Raw genomic sequence first — 23,188 nt, 5'->3', positions numbered from 1 at the left:
TTATTGAAATCATATACATTGATTTATTCTATTGCTTACATAGAATTCTGAGTGCTTGAATTACTCGTTAAATATTCAGATGTCGAGATTTGAACCCTCAGATTACTCTGCCCTAAATCTCTCTGGAGATAATTACCTAGAATGGGTAAAAAATACTCTTGTTTCCCTGAGATCCAGAGGACTCGGACAATGCATCAATGAGTACAATGATATCATTGACAGTGAAAGGCATAGAGCTATAAGGATTATTTGTTATCATCTCACTAAGGAATTAAGAGACATGTATCTCCATGTTGAGGATCCTTGTGACCTTTGGTTACAGTTAAGGAAAAGGTTCAAACCGGTATCGTGGCAAAAGGCCAACCATGAATGGGAGATCCTCAGATTCCAGGATTTTGAATCCGTGGACAAATATAATTCTGCTCTGATGGATATTGCTTATAGTCTTGAACTATGTGGTGAAAGGATAACACATTATTCTTTATTATATAAGACCTACTCCACATTCCATCCAAAGGATGTGCTGTTGCTACACACGGCTAAGAAGTTCACCACTTATAATGACCTTTTGTCATATCTTTTGGCTTCTGAACAAAGAAAGCAGAAAATCAAAGATACCGTCAACGGATTTGACAAGCTTCAGAAAAGATACATTGAGCTAAAGAATAATGAGATGAGGCCTCCTATAGCTGATGAAGCTGAAGTTGAGCGCCATATGGCAACACATGCATTGTGAAGGCCATATTATATAATTGTCTTTTGACATTCTCATTTTCATGTTTCCTGAGTTTATGTTTCATGAATTGCTTTGATACTTTGCTTTATACACGACTTCATTAATAAAATGAATTACTTTGACTTCATCATTATCTTATTCAAACTGTTGTTTGATAAGAAACTATATCTATATGTCTTTATTGTGCCAAGATAAATATGATTGAGGATTAATACCCCAACTCACTTTTCCAAAGAGTTCAAAGAAGCCTTTGACAAATGGCACGACATGCTCTGCCATCCAGGCTCAGTTATAAAATACTCTTGAACTCAACCGGACATTCCTTGAAAGAAAGGAAAAGAAGCTCGACCAAGGCTTTGCCTAAATGGCATTGTATTCACCCTATAAGGTCCATTGAATTAAGAAGAAAAAATGGTTTCCAACAATGGACAAAAGGGAATAAGAGTATCTAAATTAAAATCGCCTAAGTGGTTGAGGCTACATTCTCTATTGATCTAGTGATCAATATGATATTAGGCAAATATCCAGGGCAATCATGTTTGATTAACCCACGAAATTTATCACTTAGATGGCATTACCATACTTAGCCATTCGGATTATGATGCAAATATTTAAAAGGAGACAAATGTTATCCCATAAGATCTCACGTGTGTGCAATATATCTATGCACAAGGGAATTTATTGTCCAAGCATCACGAATTTGAGTATGTTCATGAGGGGGGGGTGAGGACAAATCCCATGATACATGACCATACTAAAATCCGTGAAACATGGTCCACAACCATATTACATATTGGTTGAATTTGATATAAAGACCATTACCTATAAGGTTCAAATTCTAAAAGTCCATATGCTTGGGGACACCATGAGTTATAAAAGAATGAAACTGCATCAGGCCATAGTAATTATATCAGGCCATATAAGTGATCATAGATATTCCCACCTCAGACTGATACGGGTCATGAGTCTAGACATATATCATCTTAAGATATTATGAAAGAATCCACCACAAATATATGTGCCATGTAAGATCATGTGATCTTAGAATCTCATAAAGAGGATTGAGAATATATGTTAGATATATATTATGAATATACTTTCTCCATAAGTTTAAAGAAACCTTGAGCCAAAATGGATGATCTAATTATAGGCCAAGGAACAAGGATTACATAAGGTTTATGAATCCGAATATTCAACAATGAAAGGAGAAAAGTAATAAGCTGGTATAAAGAATGATAAAGAATGGTATCTACCATCTGGTATCAACCATCAATGTCTTGGCAAAGATCCTCGGACTAGAAAATAATTTATAGACGTCCATATGCTTCAATGATAGCAAAATAAAATGCCAGACACATTGACGCGAGAGAAATAATGACTATGTCATCCCAGCTTAGCACCACACGGTTTTGATGTCTTAAAGACACAACCAAGTTGCTACAAAGTCTATATAAGATAGACCAAATAAATGTTCCAAATAAAGTTCCATAAATTCTAAGGAACCTCGGAAATAAAAAAAGGTGCATGAGATAAAATCCGAGTTTTATTAAAGGAAACCATTCCAGACATTGAGATATAAGGCTGGCCAGCTGAACAACTAGGTACCATACCACATAGCTTGGGACGCCAAGTTATAAGGTTATTAAGGTCCTAAATAATGAAATCTCAAATTGATTTATACCATGTCTGGAACTAAAAAGAACTATATATATATATATATATATATATATATATATAAGTGTGTCGACACATACATTCATTGAAAATGCGCAAGTATGTAGCACATGAATACAAAGATATGTATCGAGGATCATAAACCCACACAAGAGTACTCATAATGAATAATGAAAGAAACGTGAGGTTTAAAGTGATATATAAAAGGCGTATTGTATTGGCCATGAATATGTAAACGCCATATGATGTCCAGTGAATATATAAATCCTGAAAGAAGGATAAATCGTGAGACAGACCGCGAAAGGTTTATATAATCCAATGTGGTGGATACTACTACATATTTCACTACATATGATGTCTGGAAGAAATTCAAAAGATGTAATATGCTATATATGATTCACTGGATGATGATGATAATATTATTGGTACCAAAAGGTTTACCAAACGGTATTGAGCTCAAAATTAAAAGATGAGAAAAGAAGTTCTCTTGAACAACATTTTCCTAAAGTTGTTCATGGACTGAATTAAATTACTACGTGTAAGCAAGTGAAGAATTCTATAAGAACAATTCAAATCAGTCCATAGAGGAATTTTAAATTCTTTGTGTTTTATACTAACCAGCCTAAGATAGGTTAAATGGTTATTCATTAAACCTTAGAAAAGGTTATAGACCATCACCACAAATTAGCCAAATTTTGGTAATACTTATGGTTGGTCGAATTCTCAGCATGAACCAACCAAGCTGTGGTATGAATGAATAAGCTATCATAAAGATAAGCTATAAGATCGAAGTTCATCTTTGAACAAAAGGTATAGGACCACATTATGCGTCCATATGCGACCCAACAGGTCCGACCATCATATATGAAGATAATGCAGCTTGCATTGTTCAACTCAAAGACAGGTATATCAAAGGTGACCGAACCAAACGTATTCTACCCAAGTTCTTCTTTATCCATGAGTTGCAGAAAACTGGAGAGGTCAACGTCCTTCAGATCCGGTCTAGTGAAAACTCAGCCGACCTCTTCACCAAATCATTGCCCTCTTGCACATTCAGGAAGTTCACGCAACAAGATTGACACGCGTAGACTCAATGACCTTCAGTGATGTCCAAATCAGGGGGAGTAATGTGTGTTGTACTCTTTTTCCTTTCTCTGGTTTCCCTTTTTACCACATTGGGTTTTGGATTTTCCGGGAGAGGTTTTAATGAGGCAACATTAGCATGTTACAAACCCTATATAGTTATGGCATCCAAGGGGAAATGTTATGATGGTCCATAACTTAGACCATACAAGTTCAAGACTAGAGTCCATTGGGGGTTTACATCCAGCCACATGGAAGACCCATTCAACTTTATGTCTTTATGAGTTTGACCATGTCATTATGTAGAGTATCTTTGTAATCAATTTTCCCTTTGCCTTCACCTTGTATGAACCACTATATATAGTGGTGTAAGCAATAAGAAATATACAACACATTCTCACAAATCTTCTCTCGAATCTTAACTAGTACCTTATACACTTCAGTTTTTTCGAACGTTCAAAAGCTGACACCACATCAAAAACTAATCTTAATCGTAATATTTTAACAGTACACAACATTTTTATATGATTGTAGCGATGACATGTTAAACAAAATGTTTTCTTCATCTTCAATAACAATTCTTGTCATCTCTCTGTTTCTATCTCTCTACAAAAATATAGAAACAATAGAAGTAAATGATACGTGACGTTACCTGCTAAATTCATGAGACTTGTTAGTGTGTTCTCCTAGATGAAGAATGCCTGGCCTGAGAGAGTAAACTGTACCTTTTTCTCTCTTTGTTCATCATTCAATTTTATGTTTGCTTGTTTTGCATCTAACCTATTTTATTTCAAATGGTGCATTCTCTGACCATTTGAATTGCCTAATTATAATTTATAACTAATGCGTTAGAGGTTTTAAAGAAGAAAACTCATTTTGCAATTTCAGATGGCATCCTGACCATTTCAAATGGACAACATTTTCCCCTCGTGCTAATTTAAAATATCTGTCTAAGAGTTTCAGAAATATTGAAACAATAAAAAAGATTTCACCGATTGTTAGATAACATCAGAGGAAACAACTTTAGGTCCTTCTTTCCATCCGTTTTGCCGAGCTCGAAGCTCCCACATGTAAGACACTCTCCTCTGCTCGTCTAGTGTCGCGTCTGATTTCTCTCTTGCTTGCTCACAAGTCTCCATCCCCATGCTGCACTTATCAGCCTCTTTCTGATACTGAGACGCCGCTTTCTTAGCATCTAGCAGCAACCTGTCCGCGCGCCATTCGTCTTCTTGAGCTTGCGCTTCTCTCAGCTTCAGCTCTTCAGCCACCATTTCTGTGAAACTACTCTCGTTCTCTTCGCTCCCTTCCTCGCGTCTCATACAATCTTAACAATGAAATAAGAAACCAACATAAGTCTTTAGTAACTCTATAAGAAAAGGTTTTGCCAGTAAACACTCACCCAAGAAGCTATGATTGCTCAATCCTGTAGAAGAAACAATGAATCAAACACATTAATAATCTATTTTCTATCACCTGCAAAAAGAAAAAAAAAGAGAAGGATAATGATGATTACCATCTGGGATGTAGAGGAGAGGCTGAGAAGAACAGTCACAGACACAAGGAGGACAAGAGGAGTGGAGAGACTCTGCAATGGTCTCGTTAAGATGCCAATACAGAGACGGTCCTGCGATGTACGCAACCATGCACAGTACCATCACCCCTGTAACCACCTTAGCCGTTTTCTTCTGCCTTCTGGGCATCTCTCTGTTTCTATCTCTATGCAAACCTTAACTTTGGTTTGAATCTGAGAAAGAGTCTCCAGTAACAGATCTCCTTCAAATCTCCCCCAAGTATTGGATCCTTGCTAACTTACTTGATCCTATTTTTAGCAACTATAAAGGATATGTATGTAATTACATAATCTATATGTAATTACAGTTGCATTATTTGATTTGCTTCATTTCCTTGCTAAGAAGCTTCAACACAGACGCAGTCTCATCTGAATGCGAACTATGGCTCATGAAGAACGTTGTGGTTCTCCCATTCATCACGATTTTGCTCCATCCGGGGAGCTTTTTCAAGCCGAGAGACTTCATCTGCTTCCACGACTCACTCACATCCTCCCATCTCCTCATGGCGGCGAAAGAATGTGCAAGCCTGACGTAATGCCCAGCGTCTACCGGCTTCAACTCAATCATATCCCGACAAACTACATTTTCCACCTCTGTTTCTCCATTTGCACGACAAGCATCAAGTATTATACCCAAGACATCGATCGATGGCTTTGTAAAATTCTCGTTGTAGAACTTAAACGCCTCTTCTACTCTTTTGGCTCGGCATAGAAGATCAACCACGCAAGCGAGGTGTTCGTGATTCGGTTCAACACCAAAGTCTCTAACCATTGAAGTGAACGTCTCCAAGCCGTGCTGAACCATTCCGTTATGGCTGCAAGACGAGAGAACCGCTAGAAAAATCAAGTGGTTCGGCTCCATTCCAGAGAGAAGAAACTCTGAGTAGACTTTCATAGCAGCCTCCCCTTCACCGTGAAAACCATACCCTGCAATGAGTGTGCCCCAAGAAACCAAATCTTTCCTCGAGATCGAATCAAAACATCTCTTTGCAACTTCTAAGTAGCCGCATTTCAAGTACATATCAACTAGTGCGGTATCAATGAATGTACAGGTCCGGACCAAGCTTCGGATTACAACGCAGTGGACCAGTCTCCCTATCCTTAGAGCTCCAGCGGATGAACAAGCTTGTAAAAGGGAAACAGCCGTCAACGCATCAACTCCATGCGCGGTTGCGAACTTCATTTCTGTAAAAAACAACAACGCATTGCTCAAATCTCCGTTCTGGGCATGTCCGGAGATGATTGCATTCCAAGAAACTAAGTCTCTTTCATTCATCAGTTCAAAAAGAGCTAAGCTTTTGTCCAAACGACCGCACTTTGCGTACATTGTAATAAGCGAGTTTAACGCAAGAGTGTCTAGTCTATATCCCTGCCTCAGTACATAACCATGGACTGATGCGCCAAGAACAAGAGAACCTAACTGTGCACAAGCTGCTACAACACTAGCTATTGCTTCACTCGATAGCTCTGTTCCTGAATGTAACATTTCTGAAAAAACATTCATAGCTTTCTCAGCTTTACCCAACCTCACAAGCCCTGATATCATAACCGTCCAGCAAACAACATCCTTTTCAGGAATCGTTTCGAGAACTCCAAACGAAGCTTCCTCCTCTCCGCACTTTAGGTACATTGTCATCAACGCCGTCCTGAGATGCGTGTCTACATCGAAACCAGTTTTCACAACTTGGCAGTGTAACGTTCTCCCCAAGTCAATATCACTCATTGCTCCACTCACGGAAAGTGAGGCTCCAAACGTCTGGTGATCAGGTCTTAAACCAACATCCCTCATTCTACACAAAAGCTTCAAGATTTCAGACATATCACCAACAGAAGCAAATCCTGAGACCATTGTGTTCCATGAAACCATGTCTCGCTGCTCCATCTGGTCAAACAAAACCTTAGCATCTACGACACAATCGCACTTACAGTACAGATTCAAGACAGAGTTCGTCACAGTTACATCACAACCAAACCCATGAACCAAAGCAAACGCGTGTAAACACTTTAACTCCGTAATCTCCTTTACACCACTCAGCATCTCCAGCAACGTAACCGGACCCGGTTTAATCCCTTCAAATCTCATCTCGTTAACCAAAGAGAAGGCTTCTCCAACGAACCCGGCGCGTGAGTAACACCCGATAATCGCAGTCCAGTGCACCACATCTCTCTCACGCATTTCGTCGAACACTTTCCGAGCATGATCCAAAGCTCCAAACTTTGCGTAGAGATTGACGAGTGAAGAAGATGTGTAGGAATCTGAAGATAACCCATTGACGAGAACCTGCTGGTGAAGCGAGAGACCGAAGGAAAGGAAACGAAGGGAAGCGCAGGCTCTGAGGAGACTAGGGAAAGTGAAAGCGTCGGGGAGGAAGCGGTTGGCGAGCATGGAGGAGAATGTGGAGAGGACTTGGTGGTGGGCTCCATGAGATGAGAGATGGTTGATGAGAGAGTTGAAGGTCTTGGTGGAGTTGAGCAAAGAAGATGGTTTGATCATGGCTCCATTATTTGAATCTTACCGTTGCAAAATGGTGCTTTATTATTGGGTTTGGTGATCGTTAGTATTTTAACGGGCTATTTGTAAGAAGTGGGCCTTCTTGCTACCTTTAATATTTTTATATCACCTTTTAATTTTATATAATAAAATTGCAAAATTTTAGAGAATTTTTCTTTTGAAGAAATCATTTTTGCAATCATTCGAATTATTATGCTATTAGTGAGAAAAAAATATAAAATAACTACGAAAATAGTTTTACAACAAACAAGTATATCTGTTCTTTTTGTTTATTGTGTACATTGGAAACAATGACAAACGGTCTTTTTGTGGTACCCTTTTTATAAACTTATTTATAGAAAATTAATAGATTATTTTAATCAACACTAAACCAAAAAAATTCACTTGAAAAAATTGTTTTTTGTTTGTTTTTTTTTTGGAGTTTTTTGTCAACTATATTTCAGTTACAAGAGTTGAGAATATCCAAAACATGAATATCAAAAAAGACTTTTTCATTACAAAACAAAGGGAGATCAAAATAAAAACCTAATATGGGATACGAGAAAATGAACATTTAAATTCTCAATTATTTGAATTCAGCAAGTTTAATACCAAATTATTACTTGCACGATTTTATTCTTCATAGTTGACTTGGCAAATTGGTGACTAAAAAAATTAACTATTTTAAATCAACAAGTTTAATACCGAATTATTACTTGCACAATTTTATTCTCTATAGTTGACTTGACAAATTAGTAACTAAAAATTCAGCCGTTAAGTCATAAACAACTCTCGCCATTAAACATGGAAAACTCAAAATCTCTAAATTTAGACCCTAACTTTAAGTGAAGACGATTTCCGGCGATGAGAAATTCGATTTCCGATGATAAGAGAGCAGATCCGGCCTAATCATGGAAACGGAGATCACCAAAAATTATCTTTTCCGTCACCGGAAATCGTCTCCACTCAAAGTTAAAGTTTGAGTTTGGGGATTTCGAATTTTTCATGTTCAGTGGCGATGATATTGATATAAAACTAACGAGAGTCGTTATAATTTAACAGCTAACTTTTTTAGTCACTAATTTACTGAGTCAAAACTATTAGTTGGGAAATAAAATCGAGCAAGCAATACTTTGGTATTAAACTTGCTGATTTCAAATAGTTAGGGATTTAAATGTCTATTTTTCCCTATGGGACAGAGGTGATTCCGGTTCATGTTGGAGTGAAATGATACAATTTGTTATCTTTTTGTTAATCATACGAGCTAGGTAAGCTGTAGAATGATTATGAATATGTCCTTGGTGATGTCGTCTGTTCCTTGATCTTATCGCCTTATCTTAAAAATTTAACTGCTACAAAATAAATGTTCGAACTTCTCAACCATCCACATACACTAAGTTGGTCACTAGTCAACGCAGGTAGAGTCTGTCTTTCGTTTGCTTAGATTTGTATCTCTTACAACAAATAACAATAAAATCTTGAATAATCGGATGATAGATTGGCCGAGACAAGCAAAAACGGAGAGACCCGACAAACCAGAACACAACGCTAGCAAGAATCTGATTCAAACGGTTGCCTAAACAAATTGCTTTTCCTCGGAGCATAATTAAACCCGCTCAAGGATTATCCTTGCCCTCAAGGTCCGAGCTAGGAAAATGAACTGAACTCAAGTTCCAACAAAAGATGGGACAACACACAACATGTGTTTAACAGCGCTCAACTAACTCAATCGCACTCATCCTCTAAGTCGGAAAAGAGAAAGGGGCAGCATCACCACCTCCCGAGTCTTACTACCTCCTCCAACCGCAAAGTGTGACTCAAAGATCCAAGAATACAAAAAACCTCCATTCGCCGACTAAATGCAACCTGGAAATCAAATCCATACTAACAAGCGACACCATATAAACAACAAAAAAGGGACGAGGAACTAAATTAATGCATCACTCAATAACAAGACCGCCTAATATTGATCCAGTGGAAAGACAATGAAATCATCATCACATCCAGGTTTGAGTTCCTGAGAACTCAAGCTCAGGCATTGCATACCCAAAAGTTTTTGAAGGAGATGGCCAAAAGCGATGTTGGGATCCACACAGTCAGGGTGCGACCGGAGTCAGGAGAGACGACTTCCATAGCGGCGATGAGGAGCCACAAGTGGTGGTTCAATCGCTAAAAGAACGCAAAATCTTCTCAACTCATAAAGGAAAATCGTCGTTTGCGCAAACGACGGCCAGAACGGAAACACTTCACTACATACACCCACACCGGTGAAAAGATTGGATGTGATGGGGTCGAGACGAGTCCTCTCACAGCACCAAACGGCGCCGGAGAGGCAAACAAAACATGGGAATTGGATTGCGAAGAAGGTAGGGCTAGGAGAGAAGAATTGGGGGCGCATGTGTTACGGCCTCTATGTTCTTAGCAAATTATTAATACTAGTTTCGTGTTCGCGCTACGTATTTATATTTTTTTCTGTTTAGATAAATATGAATATGTGTTATTGATAGTTTCATCATTTTGTATCAAAAGAACCTACAAACTTTGTACATGAAAAAGTACAATAAGATTTTGGGTTCCATTTTGTTAATGTTTTGTTGATGATTTCATATGGGCGTAAATTTTATTTGTAACGCTAAATTCATGTATATAAGTACCAATCTGCACATAATGGTAGAGTAAACTTAGTATTGCTCATTTTGAATAGGGTTGAGTGAGAAATAAATTATATAATTGATCAGAGATGGTTAGTGGTTATACTTGGTATAGCATAAAAGTAAGAATTATTATAGAATTTTTGTTAAGCAAAGAATAATTTCAATACATGATGTCAACATATAAAGAACATAGGCTAGTGAAAGAAATTATGCCGAAAAAATTGGCTTTGTTAAATCAAATTGTGGATTTGTGGTGGCGTAGACTTTGGTTCCATTGTTTTTATTTCTGGTTTTATCTTTACAAATTTGTATGAACCATTCTCCATCTTCTTGTTGAAGTAAAATCAGGTTCCTTAAGAGATTTTGGAGGGGTTCTCCACAAAATAATGGACCCCACAACTACTTACACATATACAATATATACATAGATTAATTTCCCTAATATTAATGAAAGTAGTTAGAAGATATTGTTTAAGGTTGAAAACTTATATGCTTTAATTTTCATAATTTTTGATTAGTTTGTGGCGAAGACAACTTTATGTTGTGAGATGTGTGCTTTGCAGAAGCAAAATAATTAACATAGTATTTTTGGGTTAATTATTTGGTTTATTGTTAATTACTTCTAAAACTATCTAAAACTTAATGAATTTATAACTTTCTTTTGAAAATATAGCAACTTATTATCTTATACTTAAACACGTCTATTAAAATATTTATTTTGTAAACTAAAATAATAACTATTTGATTTTTTCTAATTATGTAAGTATTTTTGGGATACACTTATTTATTTTGCATATTAATTTTCAAAAAAACATACATTTTTCTTATATGTTTTTTTACCAAAATATATCAACTAAAAAGATCAGTAAAATTATGAATTTCAATTTTTTTTTTTATGAAAAGATAGATTCATATCTTAGATAAAGAACTTAACTAAATGCAATGAATAAAACTAATCTGATTTGGTCGAATTATTATCAGAAATATTTTAATTCCGTTTAGAGAGATATGTAATTCAATATATCTGAAAATGACTAATCGAATCAATCTACATTCTTATAAAAAATAAAAAATTAACTTAATAATATTTTTTTTACTTTATATATATAAATTACGGAATGACTCAAGATACATTGATAAATGAAAGTGAACTTTTAATTAAATTGTTATGATTTAATTCTTTTGAAAATTTATATATAAGCATGAGATTATAAATTTTAAATTGATCAATACTTTAATTTTTAAATTCAATTATCAATACAAAATATATCAAATCATATATAATTCTATCAAATTTACAAATCTAAGACAAAATAACTAAACTAAATGCATTAACAAAAATAATCAAATTTATAAAAATAATAATATTATGGTTATGGTTGAATTAAGAAAAATATATATAATCTAACATACCTTAATAATAACCAAACCGACCAGATACTTTATATGCAAAGCACATGTCTAATTAAAATAACATAATATTGTTTAAAGTAATCATTGTAGTGTGGTTACTTTATAAATAGAAAATTAGCTAGTATATTATATGAATATAATATTATTTATAAGATAAAATATAAATATCATAATAAGCTAAACAAAAGAGTGACTTATTTAAATATTAATAGTATATATAAAGTTTTAGTAGTGTTGGTGCTCATCTTCACCACTTCAGTTGTGTTGCATGAGCTTCGAAGCAAAGAAAAGACAATTTTCTTATAACACAAATGGTATTGTTGAATCTCTGTTGCAATTTGTATAAACCATTAGAACCATTTCATGATCTTATCTCTTCCCATTCTATAAACCTACTCATGAACTGATTTATTTTTGTGAAAAGAACTCGTTTGAGCAAGTTACCTCACTCTCTCATGAATTCTTCAAGATGATTATGCACAACTCTCTCTGAAGCTTAACTATAGAGAAGACACACAAAGTGGCGAGGAAGTTGGGTAAAAAATAGGTAAAGAAAATTACCAAGGATGAAATGAAATGGTAAAGCTTGAGAAAAATGTTTTTGTAAGTAGGTAAGCTCTTCATCACTCAACTTGCTAAGTGGAGGTCCATATCCATCCAAGTCAATGATCTTGAAAACTGAGAAGAAAAAAAATGGTTAGAACTTGTAAGCTATGACGACATAATTAAAATGGCCAATGCTAAAATCAAAAACTTTATAACCCATCGTGTAGCCTCTTAATTTATTTTGGAGGATATGTTCAAAATCCGAAATCATATTTTGTCACCACAATCTAACACAAAATTTGAAACTTAACTGAAATTTGATCATATGAAACAGTAGAAATCATACCAAAAGAAGTTGGATCGAAAATTTTTTTTCTACTTCTCGGGCTGTCATCATCACGGAGGAGTAGATTCTTCATCTCCTCCTTCTTTTAAGATGGTCCTCCTCGTCCTTCTTTGAGCCCGTCATTTTCAATTAGAGAGAGAAACAGTGACGGAAGACTTGCCGGTGGAGAGGGAGAGTATCCAGTGGATTTCATGCCGGTAAATGTAGTTGTTTCTGCAGAGTTTCAATTAGGTTGAAAATGAGATGGAGCCCTTTATATAGAAGGAAAGAAAGGGGAAGGTGGAACGAAACCATTAAAGCAATATTAAAGAGCATAATATACTAATGAAGAGGGATAACTGTAACGGCGAAGTGTTTGGTGCTGAGAAATTGATCAGTAATGACGAAGAGGAATAGTCTGGGAAGAGTCACGTTTCAGAAATGGCGAGATGAGTTGGACTCGAGTAGTTTAATAAATGTAAACACAACCCAAATGAAAACACAGATTCATGGCCCAAGAATCCTTGATGACAAGGACAAATGATTAGCTAGAAATATTTCATCCTATGTAGACAGTCTAAGAAGGCTTGAAAATAGTTCATTTTATATAGTAAAGATAATAAATGGATATATGATAAGTTGATAACAAGAGGACATGATTAAACCTTTTTATCGGGTTAAATGATATCATGATTTGTACTAACTTCTCATTTTCTAACAAACGTTGGTATTTTAGTAGTGTATTAACTATTTTAGTATTTTATACACATATATCCACGTACACATACAAAATACAATAACTGCAAGATATTTTATAAATTCATATGCTCTACCTATCACAAAATACAATGACTAAATAAATGTCTTCTCACTTTGACAAGCTCGAACGTCGGTAGACACGCATGAGTTTTTTTTGGCTGGCACACACATAATTGTTAAGAAGCCTCCTATCATATGACTGTTGCGATTTTATATAATCTGCCAGAAAACAGGTTTATACAAGCATCAGCGTTTAAACACCCAGCTAATGAGAGTTAGACAACTAAAGATTAATATATATGCTCTTAAAATATAGTGCATATACTTAAATTTAAATTTTGAAATGAACAAAGAATATAGGCTGAATGTGTCTAAGGTTCAGACGCTCCTATATTCATTTAACCATATATAATGATAAAAATTTATATTTGAACTCAAGGGAATTTTTAATGGTATACTATAAAAATTTATCAACAATAAAAAGAAAACAAAATTATAATTGGAAATGCATTGATATTGAGCGGCTAGGGCTTCCATGGTGACTCAAATGACGATTCTACATATCAAAATCTTTCGTTGAAGGTTTGATCTTTTTCTGATCGACACGTTCATTGGCGTGTGGATTACCTGGCTATACGACATCCTCATTGCTGGTGCTCCGGTGATCATTATCTCTTTCGTTCTTCTCTGGTGTATCTCTCACGACATCGAAGCCGATCTGCGGTATTGAGATTTTCATTGGAAACTCAATTACTCCCCAATCAAGATGGCCTCAAACGTTGACACGATCTGTGTTTGGTGGTTACTTAACGTTTTCTCTGATGATTGTCGACCGTTGTTGACACGATCTCTCGCTTTTGCTCTGTTCTCCATACTAGAAACAGAGTGAATAACCAATCTCTGGTAATGAGGCAATTGTCTCAGCATGGATCGGCCCATATGGCTGATTTAAAAGGAAAAGGAATTCAGTATGATGATGACGAGCCAATTCAGTTAACCGCAGAGGAAGATGATCATGTCATTAAAAAATTCCTTATGTCTCTCATCGGCAAAATACTTAATCCCAAGAAACAAAATGTTGAGAAGCTGATTCAAACGATGCCCACACAATGGGGTATGCAGGATCTCATCACAGCAAATGACGTAGGCAATGGCAGATTCCTGTTCAACTTCACCTCCGAAGAGGATTTAAAATCGGTTTTGAGTAAGGGACCATTCCACTACAATTACTGTATGTTTGTGCTGGTTCGATGGGAGCCCATAGTATACGATGATTACCCCTGGATCATCCCTTTCTGGGTTCAGCTGTCTGGTATTCCTCTTCATTATTGGATACTTAAAAACCTGAGGAAGATAGGTGAAAGACTAGGCCATATTGATACAATCGAGCTGTCAGAGGGACAGATGCTCATTGATATTGATTCTCGCTTGCCTCTTAAGTTTAGCAAGAAACTTGAGGCTCCTGAAGGTGATGTAACAATTCAGATCAAGTATGACATGCTTTTTAAGCACTGTACGACATGTGGATATCTTACTCACGAAAAAAGGTTACTGTCCTTCGACGGCTAATGATCCTACTACTCGACACCATACTGAAAGAGCTGGTATTTTTGATCGGGTACAGCTACCTCAAGAGCAGACAAACACCCAGCCACTGCTGAGGGGTCAAACGAACTTTGTATCTCATTCTCAATCGTCATATGCGATGAGATCTCGTTATGATGATAACCACAAGAGATACAACTCGCGGGATGGTGCAAAGAAGTATCACAAAGAAATTGAGACTTATCACTCACGATCTGGAGATGGGGCCTATCATTCTCTAGCTGGCGAAAAGGCCAATTATCACTCTGATAGAGTTATCCGAACACGAGATAGGAGACCAGGTAACAATCAATACAGTAACTCTAAGTATCGAACAAGACCTTACGTCCGCAAGCAAGAGCTTACTTGGCGCAAAAGGCAGAGGACTGAAAAGCCAAGGAAGATGGAGAATGATAATCTGACCAATGCTTTAAACAGCAGTGGCATTACTCAGAGTGGGAAGTTATCAACAGAAGGTCCTCGCGAGATTGGTGGACACCAGGAATCAAAAGGAAATGATGACCTGGTTGTAGAGCGACAAGAAAAGAGGCTAGCTAGAACGATCGTTACTCCGTCGCGCACGGTGGCGTTGACTGCGAACGTTACCTTTCGAGCTAAAGAGATAGCTCAATCACTTTCACTATCACCCAAAACGTCATATTTAAATGAGGATGCACTTGTCATTGGAGCTTTGTCTGATATGTAGATAGCTGATAAACATGATGATGAGATGATGGAAGGTGAGGTTCAGAATGATGATTTGTTGGGCATTGATTTATGGAGATAGAAGCTGGGCATGTTTCCTCTAACATTTTTGAATCATCACGTCATCCTGGTGACACTTCTTACGGAAGGTCTAAGAGTAAGAAGAATGATACCAAAATGTGTGTCCCTTTAAGCATTCAAAGCAAGAAAATTTGGTTCCTCTGTCGAGGTTCTCCGTCTGCTCGCAGTAACAGACATAGCTGGCCTAGTCATCATGAGTCATCAAGGAAATCGAGAGAAATTTCAACTAAGGGAGATGGTTCGTCAAAAGGTGTTGGTTTGATGGGTCCTAAATACCCATCGAAACATCATCCATGAAGACAATCAGTTGGAACTGTCGAGGGATAGGTAACGACCTCACAGTTCGACGCCTTACGGAGATGTGTCAGAAGCATCACCCAGGACTTGTGTTCCTTTCTGAGACGAAGAACAGAAGGCTGTTGTTGCAAAACATTCAGGCCGACTTATAATTTGATCATTTTTTTACTGTTGAGCTACTTGGACTCAGCGGAGGTTTAACTTTATTTTTTATGGATGAATTTCAAGTTAATGTTTTATTTTCAAATAACCGTATGATTGACATTGAGGCAGTCATTGATGGAATAAAAGTCTATATGACGTTTGTTTATGGGGATCCTGTACTAGAAAGACGAGATCAAGTTTGGGAACGTCTTACGCGTTTCTCAACAACAAGAACTGGACCTTGGTTCCTGATAAGAGATTTTAATGAAATTACGTGTCACAATGAGAAAGAAGGGGGGAGACAACGTCCTGATAGTTCATTCCTGCCCTTTAAGCAGATGCTTAATGATTGTGGGATGCTAGAGTTTCCTTTCACGTGAAACATGCTCTCATGGGTAGGAAAGAGAGCAGGAAGAACAACTGTTCGATGTCGCTTAGACAGAGCAGTAGGAAATGCGGATTGGCATGAGAAGTTTCCCCACTCGACTGTGAAGTATATGAGGTTATGGGGATCAGATTATCGTCCGATTCTTGCATAAAGCCAGTGAGGCGATAAAAAAAGTTCAAGTTTGATAAAAGATGCCTGGATAATTAGGAGCTACGGCAAGTCATTCTTGGGGGATGGAAATCTATTGATCTCCATCCCAATGCAACTATTATGGAACATATTTCTAGCTGCTGAAAATCTTTGAGCGAATGGAGGAAACAACATAATGTTAACTCGGCGAAATTAGTGGAGGAGCTTAAAGAAAAAGTGGAGGGTCTGTACGCAGAGGATAATGCTACAACTGAGAAAATTGCAGCAGCGTTGAAGGATCTCTCTGATGCTCTTAAAGCAAAAGAAATGTTCTGGAAACAGCAGAGTAGAGTGTTTTGGCTGAGAGAAGGAGACAGAAATACAAAAAAATTTCATGCCTTAACAAAGCAAAGAAGAGCAAGGAATAAAATCACGCAGCTCCTGGTGCAAATGGAAATATAGTTGAGGATGAAGATGGATTAGTAGTCATTGCTACTAGCAATTTTAGGCAGATCTTTGAATCATCTAACCCAGAGGACATTGAAGAGGCACTGGCTCAAGTCCTTACGACGATCAATTGGGCAATGAATGACAACCTTACAGCTCCAGTCACTGAATGGGAGGTCAAATTAGCGCTTTTTGCTATGCATCCAGAAAAGGCCTGCACTTTTCTATCAGAAATTTTGGGATATTGTAAAGGAGGATTTAACTCTTATGGTTAGTAAATTCCTTTTTGAGGGAACGGTGGCGAATGGACTGAATAATACGAATATATGTCTCATCCCAAAGACAACAAAGCCTAATGAAATGACTCAATTTATACCCATTAGCTTGTGTAACTTAAGCTGCAAGATAATCTCTAAGGTCTTATGCCAAATATTGAAGAAAGTGCTACCACGCTTGATATCGGAGACCCAGTCAGCTTTTGTTGCTGGAAGACAGATTTCAGACAATATTATGATTGCTCAAGAAATGTTCCAAGCTCTGAGAATTAAACCAAGTTGAAGCAATAAAAGGATGGCCATTAAGACAGACATGAGCAAAGCATATGACAGGATGGAATGGTCATTTATTGAAGCTGTCTTGCGTAAGATGGGTTTTTCGGAAACATGGATCACCTGGACAATGCGATGCATTACGTCGGTGAAATATAAGGTACTCATGAATGGACAGCCAAGAGGAAATATTGTTCCTGGTAGAGGCCTACGCCAATGAGATCCTTTGTCTCCTTTCATTTTTATTCTATGCACGTAAGCGCTCGCTAGCCTTCTCAATCATGTAGAGAGCCAAGGGAAGATAACGAGGATGCGCGTCACACGCGCGTGTCCTTCGGTATCCCACCTTCTATTTGCTGATGATAGCCTTTTCTTCTGTAAGGCGGATCCCCGTGAATGTGAAGAAGTAATGAAAGTAGTCAGGAAGTATGGTAAAGCATCTGGCCAATGTATCAACTTTGACAAATCATCCTTACTCTTTGGTAAGAGAATTAATGCAACTATTAGACAAGAGATCAAAGATGCACTGGGAATACAAAACGAAGGAGGAATGGGAACTTACCTAGGTATCCCGGAAGACATAAGTGGCTCCAATTGTAAACCTTTTGCATTTCTAAAGGATAAGTTGATGCATAGAGTGAATGGCTGGACAGGTAGATGGCTCTCAAAAGGAGGAAAGGAAGTGTTGATTAAATCCATTCTGCTAGCTCTTCCGACTTACGTTATGTCTACTTTCCTGCTCCATTTGGAGATATGTGAAAACCTAGCAAGTGCCATTGCTCAATTCTGGTGGAGTTCAAATCCACCAAAAAGAGGAATACACTGGGCGAAATGGGAAAAAGTTTGTTTACCAAGAGAGGAGGGCGGCATTGGTTTTCGTATGATCCATGAATTCAATTTGGCACTATTGTCAAAACAATTATGGAGGCTAGTTCAATTCCCTGAATCTTTGGTTGCCCGGGTTTTGAGGGGAAGATACTATAGATTGAGTTCACCACTCAGAGTAAACTCTGCTAGCAGCCCATCGTATGTGTGGACTAACATTTCTGCTGCAGGGAAGTTGTTATTACTGGGAATCAGACAGAAGATACATTCAGGTTATGAAGTCAAGGTATGGGAGGATCTGTGGATTCCAACGACCCATGCGAGACCAGCTATCCTTGTTGCGCCAGTAATGCATCCTAATATGAGAGTTAGCGACCTCATTAATCAGGGATCGAGGGATTGGGATGTTGATCTATTGGAGAACTATGTCAACATTGATGACATACCACTTATAAGGAGTTTGGCCATAAGCTCAACTCATCGTCATTATGTTGGAACTACACAAGGAATAGCCAATACACGGTTAAGTCTGGATATTGGGTGGCTCAGAATTTATTAAAGACAGAGGAGGAGAAGGAAGTCTTGGAGCCGAGTATCACTAAGCTTCAAGCATTTGCTTGGAAGTTAAAGGCGCCAAAGAAGATATGTCATCTTATATGGCAATTATTAACTGGTCATGTGGCAGTAACGAGAAACTTAGCAAGACGCAATATGAGATGTGATAACTACTGTTCGAGATGTGGAGAACTAGAAGAATCTGTAACCCATACAATATTTGAGTGCCCACCTGCTCTACAAGTTTTTTCCTTATCATCGACTCCAACGAGCCCAGATATATTTCCACTACCAAGCGTCTACACAAATATGGATTACCTATTCTGGAGGGAAAACAGTATTATCGAACCAGAACAGACAGAGATCCTTATCCCTAGCTAATTTGGTACATTTGGAAGACTAGGAATGACAAACTTTTCAGGGGGATCGACGGAGATCCTTTGGAGCTAGTACGACATGCAGAAAGTGAATGTCAAGCCTGGTTTGATGCGAACGAAGTGGTACAACCAGTGGTACAAGATAACAATATTGAGGAACCTCAAGTCATAAGATTGGGTAATATTTGCTTGTTAGATGGATCTTGTACAGCCTCTGCTCAATTTAGTGGATGTGGATGGGTCTGGATGGACAGTGAAGGAAACATTCAACTGATGGGGACAAGAAATTTCACTCGACGCGAATCAGCCTTGCATTCGGAAGTAGAAGCGCTGCGGTGGGCAATGGAGAACATGCTTCAACATTCAACATGCCAGAGCTTCGGGAATGACTGTAAAGAGCTGATAGCAATGATAAAGGAACTTCATGTCTGGCCAAGTTTTGCGACAGAATTGGAAATGATAGATACGCTGCAGATATGCTTCTCGGATTTCAACATCATTCATGTTCCACAAGCGCGCAATCAGATTTCAAATTTTTTAGTTAAGACTGGTAGATCTATCCATAGGGAGTTACATTTTATTGGTTGTTATATTCTGGTCTGGTTAGCCAGACCACCTCAAGTTTGAGTAATAGAATAACCTTTTGACATCAAAAAAATGTTTCTCAAGAATAATATTTTTAAGTTGTTGTAATTTTTTTGTTTAACATAAAGTTATTTGGACTCAAACTCAAATAATCCCCCAATGGAATGGAGATAATACTGATGACTAGTCCGATCTCAAGTTTTTAATAAGGGCCTAAAGCATGACTCCATCTGAGTATAGACTAGCAAACGACAATTTAGTTTATGGCTGGACTCAAATCCAAAATCGCTGAGTTTACGCCTTTCCCCAAATTTTCTTTCTAATCAACTTATTGTAATTTTGCTAATAAATTCAACTATTATAACTATCTGAAAGACATGCGTCACTTGAATTAAAACTCTAACATAGTTTTTTGGAGAAAGAAAGCTAATAGAATTTTCCATTAAAAACATCTCTTCTATCTCTCTTATTTTTAATATTTTTGCCACTAAAGATGACCTAGAGAACAAAAGTCTAGGGTTCCATTAGTCTATTTGCAAATCCATAAACCATGAAAACTGCTTAAATAAATAGCTAAGAGACACTTGGGTAATTTAATGATTTTCTTACGTTCTACCCTTTATTTTATTTGTGATTAGGGATTCGTCCACGATTCTCAACAAAAATTTATTAATTTTGTTTAACATTAGTTTTTTTTCTGTGAATGATTTGGTTATATATTATGTGTGAATCATTATTTTCGTGATTGTTTGTTTTTATATTAATTTTGGTTAAAAAAATTTAATGTTGAAATATTCAACCTCAATCCATTACTATTAACTAAATTTCATAATTCCATTATTGAGATGATTTTAGTGGACTATGTTCTACTTTATTTTGGTAATATAGATCTTTTGATATGTTAATTTTTTAGTTCATGTACTTTTATTTATGCTATTTCTTTGTTACATTTTTTTGTATTGTATCTGTATTTCGGATTTTGTAAATATATATTTATTTTCATATCAATATTGACTTTATGCTTGAAATGTTTTTGAGATGTAAGTTTTAAAAAATGAAATTTATTTGGATACTTTTATTTGTTATACCTTGTTATATTATGTTTTTAATATTTAATATTCGTTTTGATTCTGTGTAATGTTTTGTCATAGTTTGCCTCAATTTCTTGTTAGTGTTCCGCACCCTGAGTTTAAATTTCATAATTCCATTATTGAGATGATTTTAGTGGACTATGTTCTACTTTATTTTGGTAATATAGATCTTTTGATATGTTAATTTTTTAGTTCATGTACTTTTATTTATGCTATTTCTTTGTTATGTTTTTTTGTATAGTATCTGTATTTCGGATTTTGTAAATATATATTTATTTTCATATCAATATTGACTTTATTCTTGAAATGTTTTTGAGATGTAAGTTTTAAAAAATGAAATTTATTTGGATACTTTTATTTGTTATACCTTGTTATATTATGTTTTTAATATTTAATATTCGTTTTGATTATGTGTAATGTTTTGTCATAGTTTGCCTCAATTTCTTGTTAGTGTTCCGCACCCTGAGTTTAATGGTAAAATAGGAAAAAAAAAACTGTCATATTTTTGTTCTTGAAACTTATTTTTGTGAAAAAATATTATTCTAGAGAATTTCTCTAAATTTACAGTGAAAATAGGCAATTTGGTATAGAAGATTATATTATACCTTGTTATATTATGTTTTTAGTATTTCATATTCGTTTTGATTATGTGTAATGTTTTTTTTTTTGGTAAAAGTTATGTGTAATGTTTTGTCATAGTTTGCCTCAATTTTTTTGTTAGTGTTCCGCACCCTGAGTTTAATGGTAAAAATAGGAAAAAAAACTGCCATAATTTTGTTCTTGAAAATTATTTTTGTGAAAAAAAAATATTCTAGAGAATTTCTCTAAAATTTAGAGTGAAAAATTTGGTACAGAAGATTATATTACACCCACCCAAAGTGTAATTAACCGAACCCGAACGGGTAACCCGAAAAATTCGAAATTAATAGTCAATATAAATATTTTGAAATATATATAAGTATTCCAATTATCAAATTCAATATTTGTGGTAATATTATATATAATAATAAATATTAAAATTTTAATAAATGCTTTAAGAACACAATTAGTTATAAACAAGTATTTTATAATTTGCTCATTGAAATAAAAAGTCTACTCTCTATAAGGCAATACATATTGTTTACAAATGATGTTTGTTTTCATGCTTGATTTAACATTTTATTGTTATTTTATCAATTTTATATGTGATAGATTAATTTTTATTTAATTTAGATGTTTTTCTTTATGTTTTACTTCAAAAATTTTGTTTTTTAATTTGGTTATATCCGAACCGAACCGATATAACCCGAATCCGTACGATATATGATTACTTTATGGGTTTTATGATGCAATACAATTTTGAACCGAACCCGAAGTGTTATTATCCGAACACGACCCGTACTAATAAAATTTTTGTATGAGACCTAGAAGCGTAAATCTGAAAATCCGAATGCCAATGGGTATCCGAACGCCCAAGCCTATCCATCTCATTTATCTCGTTGACTTTTTGATAAGTTTTATCTCGTTGACTTAACTCGACCATTGTCTATTTTTGGTTTACATGATATTCTGAAACAGATATTAATTATGCGTGGAGGAACAAATAAACTATATACAATATGCAACCTAATACTATACTCCTTCCGTTTCAGAATACATGAAATTTTGGAGAGTTTTTGATGTTTCAAAATAGACGATGTTTTTGTATTTTTATGTTAATTTTAATTTTATTGGAAACTGTGTAACCAATGATGCTTTATAATTTTTTTTATGATTGGCTAAAGTAATTTTAATTTATATTTTTAATGTTATTTTTTAAGGTAAAAATAGATTTCTCAGTTCATGTGTTCTCCATCAAAATTTTAAGTATTTTGAAATAAATGGAATACATTGAAAGTCGTGACATATTAAATGACTCATAAATGAAATCTGTAATGTAATGATTGTACACGTAGAAGTATTTTTGTTAACATATATTTTCATTTCCAAATTTGTAGCAGCAATTTTAGAATTATTTTTTACAATACTTTGGTCAAAGTTCAGTTTCTACATTAACAATCTGTTAAAATCTAAACCTCTGCCAGTTTCATATCTAAATTTCACTCACCTAGCAATTTTTAAGTGTTGGTGTTCATGTTACTTTCGATTAAGAAATTGTTAGTAAAATTAAAAATACTAAGGTTTTACTCTTTCATGCACACA

The 23,188-nt window shown here is 35.8% G+C and overlaps 2 protein-coding genes across 2 annotated transcripts; both read right to left on the bottom strand.

The window, feature by feature from the left end:
- Positions 1 to 4,353: 4,353 nt before the first annotated feature.
- Positions 4,354 to 5,390, bottom strand: BNAC09G22850D. The gene is made up of 3 exons (XM_013806604.3): positions 5,007 to 5,390; positions 4,893 to 4,916; positions 4,354 to 4,817 (listed from the first exon to the last, which is right to left on the bottom strand). Exons 1-3 carry the CDS (start codon positions 5,191 to 5,193, stop codon positions 4,492 to 4,494), a joined length of 537 nt encoding a protein of 178 aa, XP_013662058.1. The 5' UTR covers positions 5,194 to 5,390; the 3' UTR covers positions 4,354 to 4,491.
- LOC125592834 (pentatricopeptide repeat-containing protein At4g04370-like) lies at positions 5,377 to 8,487 on the bottom strand. The gene has a single exon (XM_048768306.1). The coding sequence runs from the start codon at positions 7,555 to 7,557 to the stop codon at positions 5,377 to 5,379; it is 2,181 nt and encodes a 726-aa protein (XP_048624263.1). The 5' UTR covers positions 7,558 to 8,487.
- Positions 8,488 to 23,188: the final 14,701 nt, after the last annotated feature.

Source organism: Brassica napus, chromosome C9 (assembly GCF_020379485.1).
Source record: "Brassica napus cultivar Da-Ae chromosome C9, Da-Ae, whole genome shotgun sequence".
NCBI classification, from domain to species: Eukaryota; Viridiplantae; Streptophyta; class Magnoliopsida; order Brassicales; family Brassicaceae; genus Brassica; species Brassica napus.
This window is presented reverse-complemented; position numbering and strand designations above follow the sequence as displayed.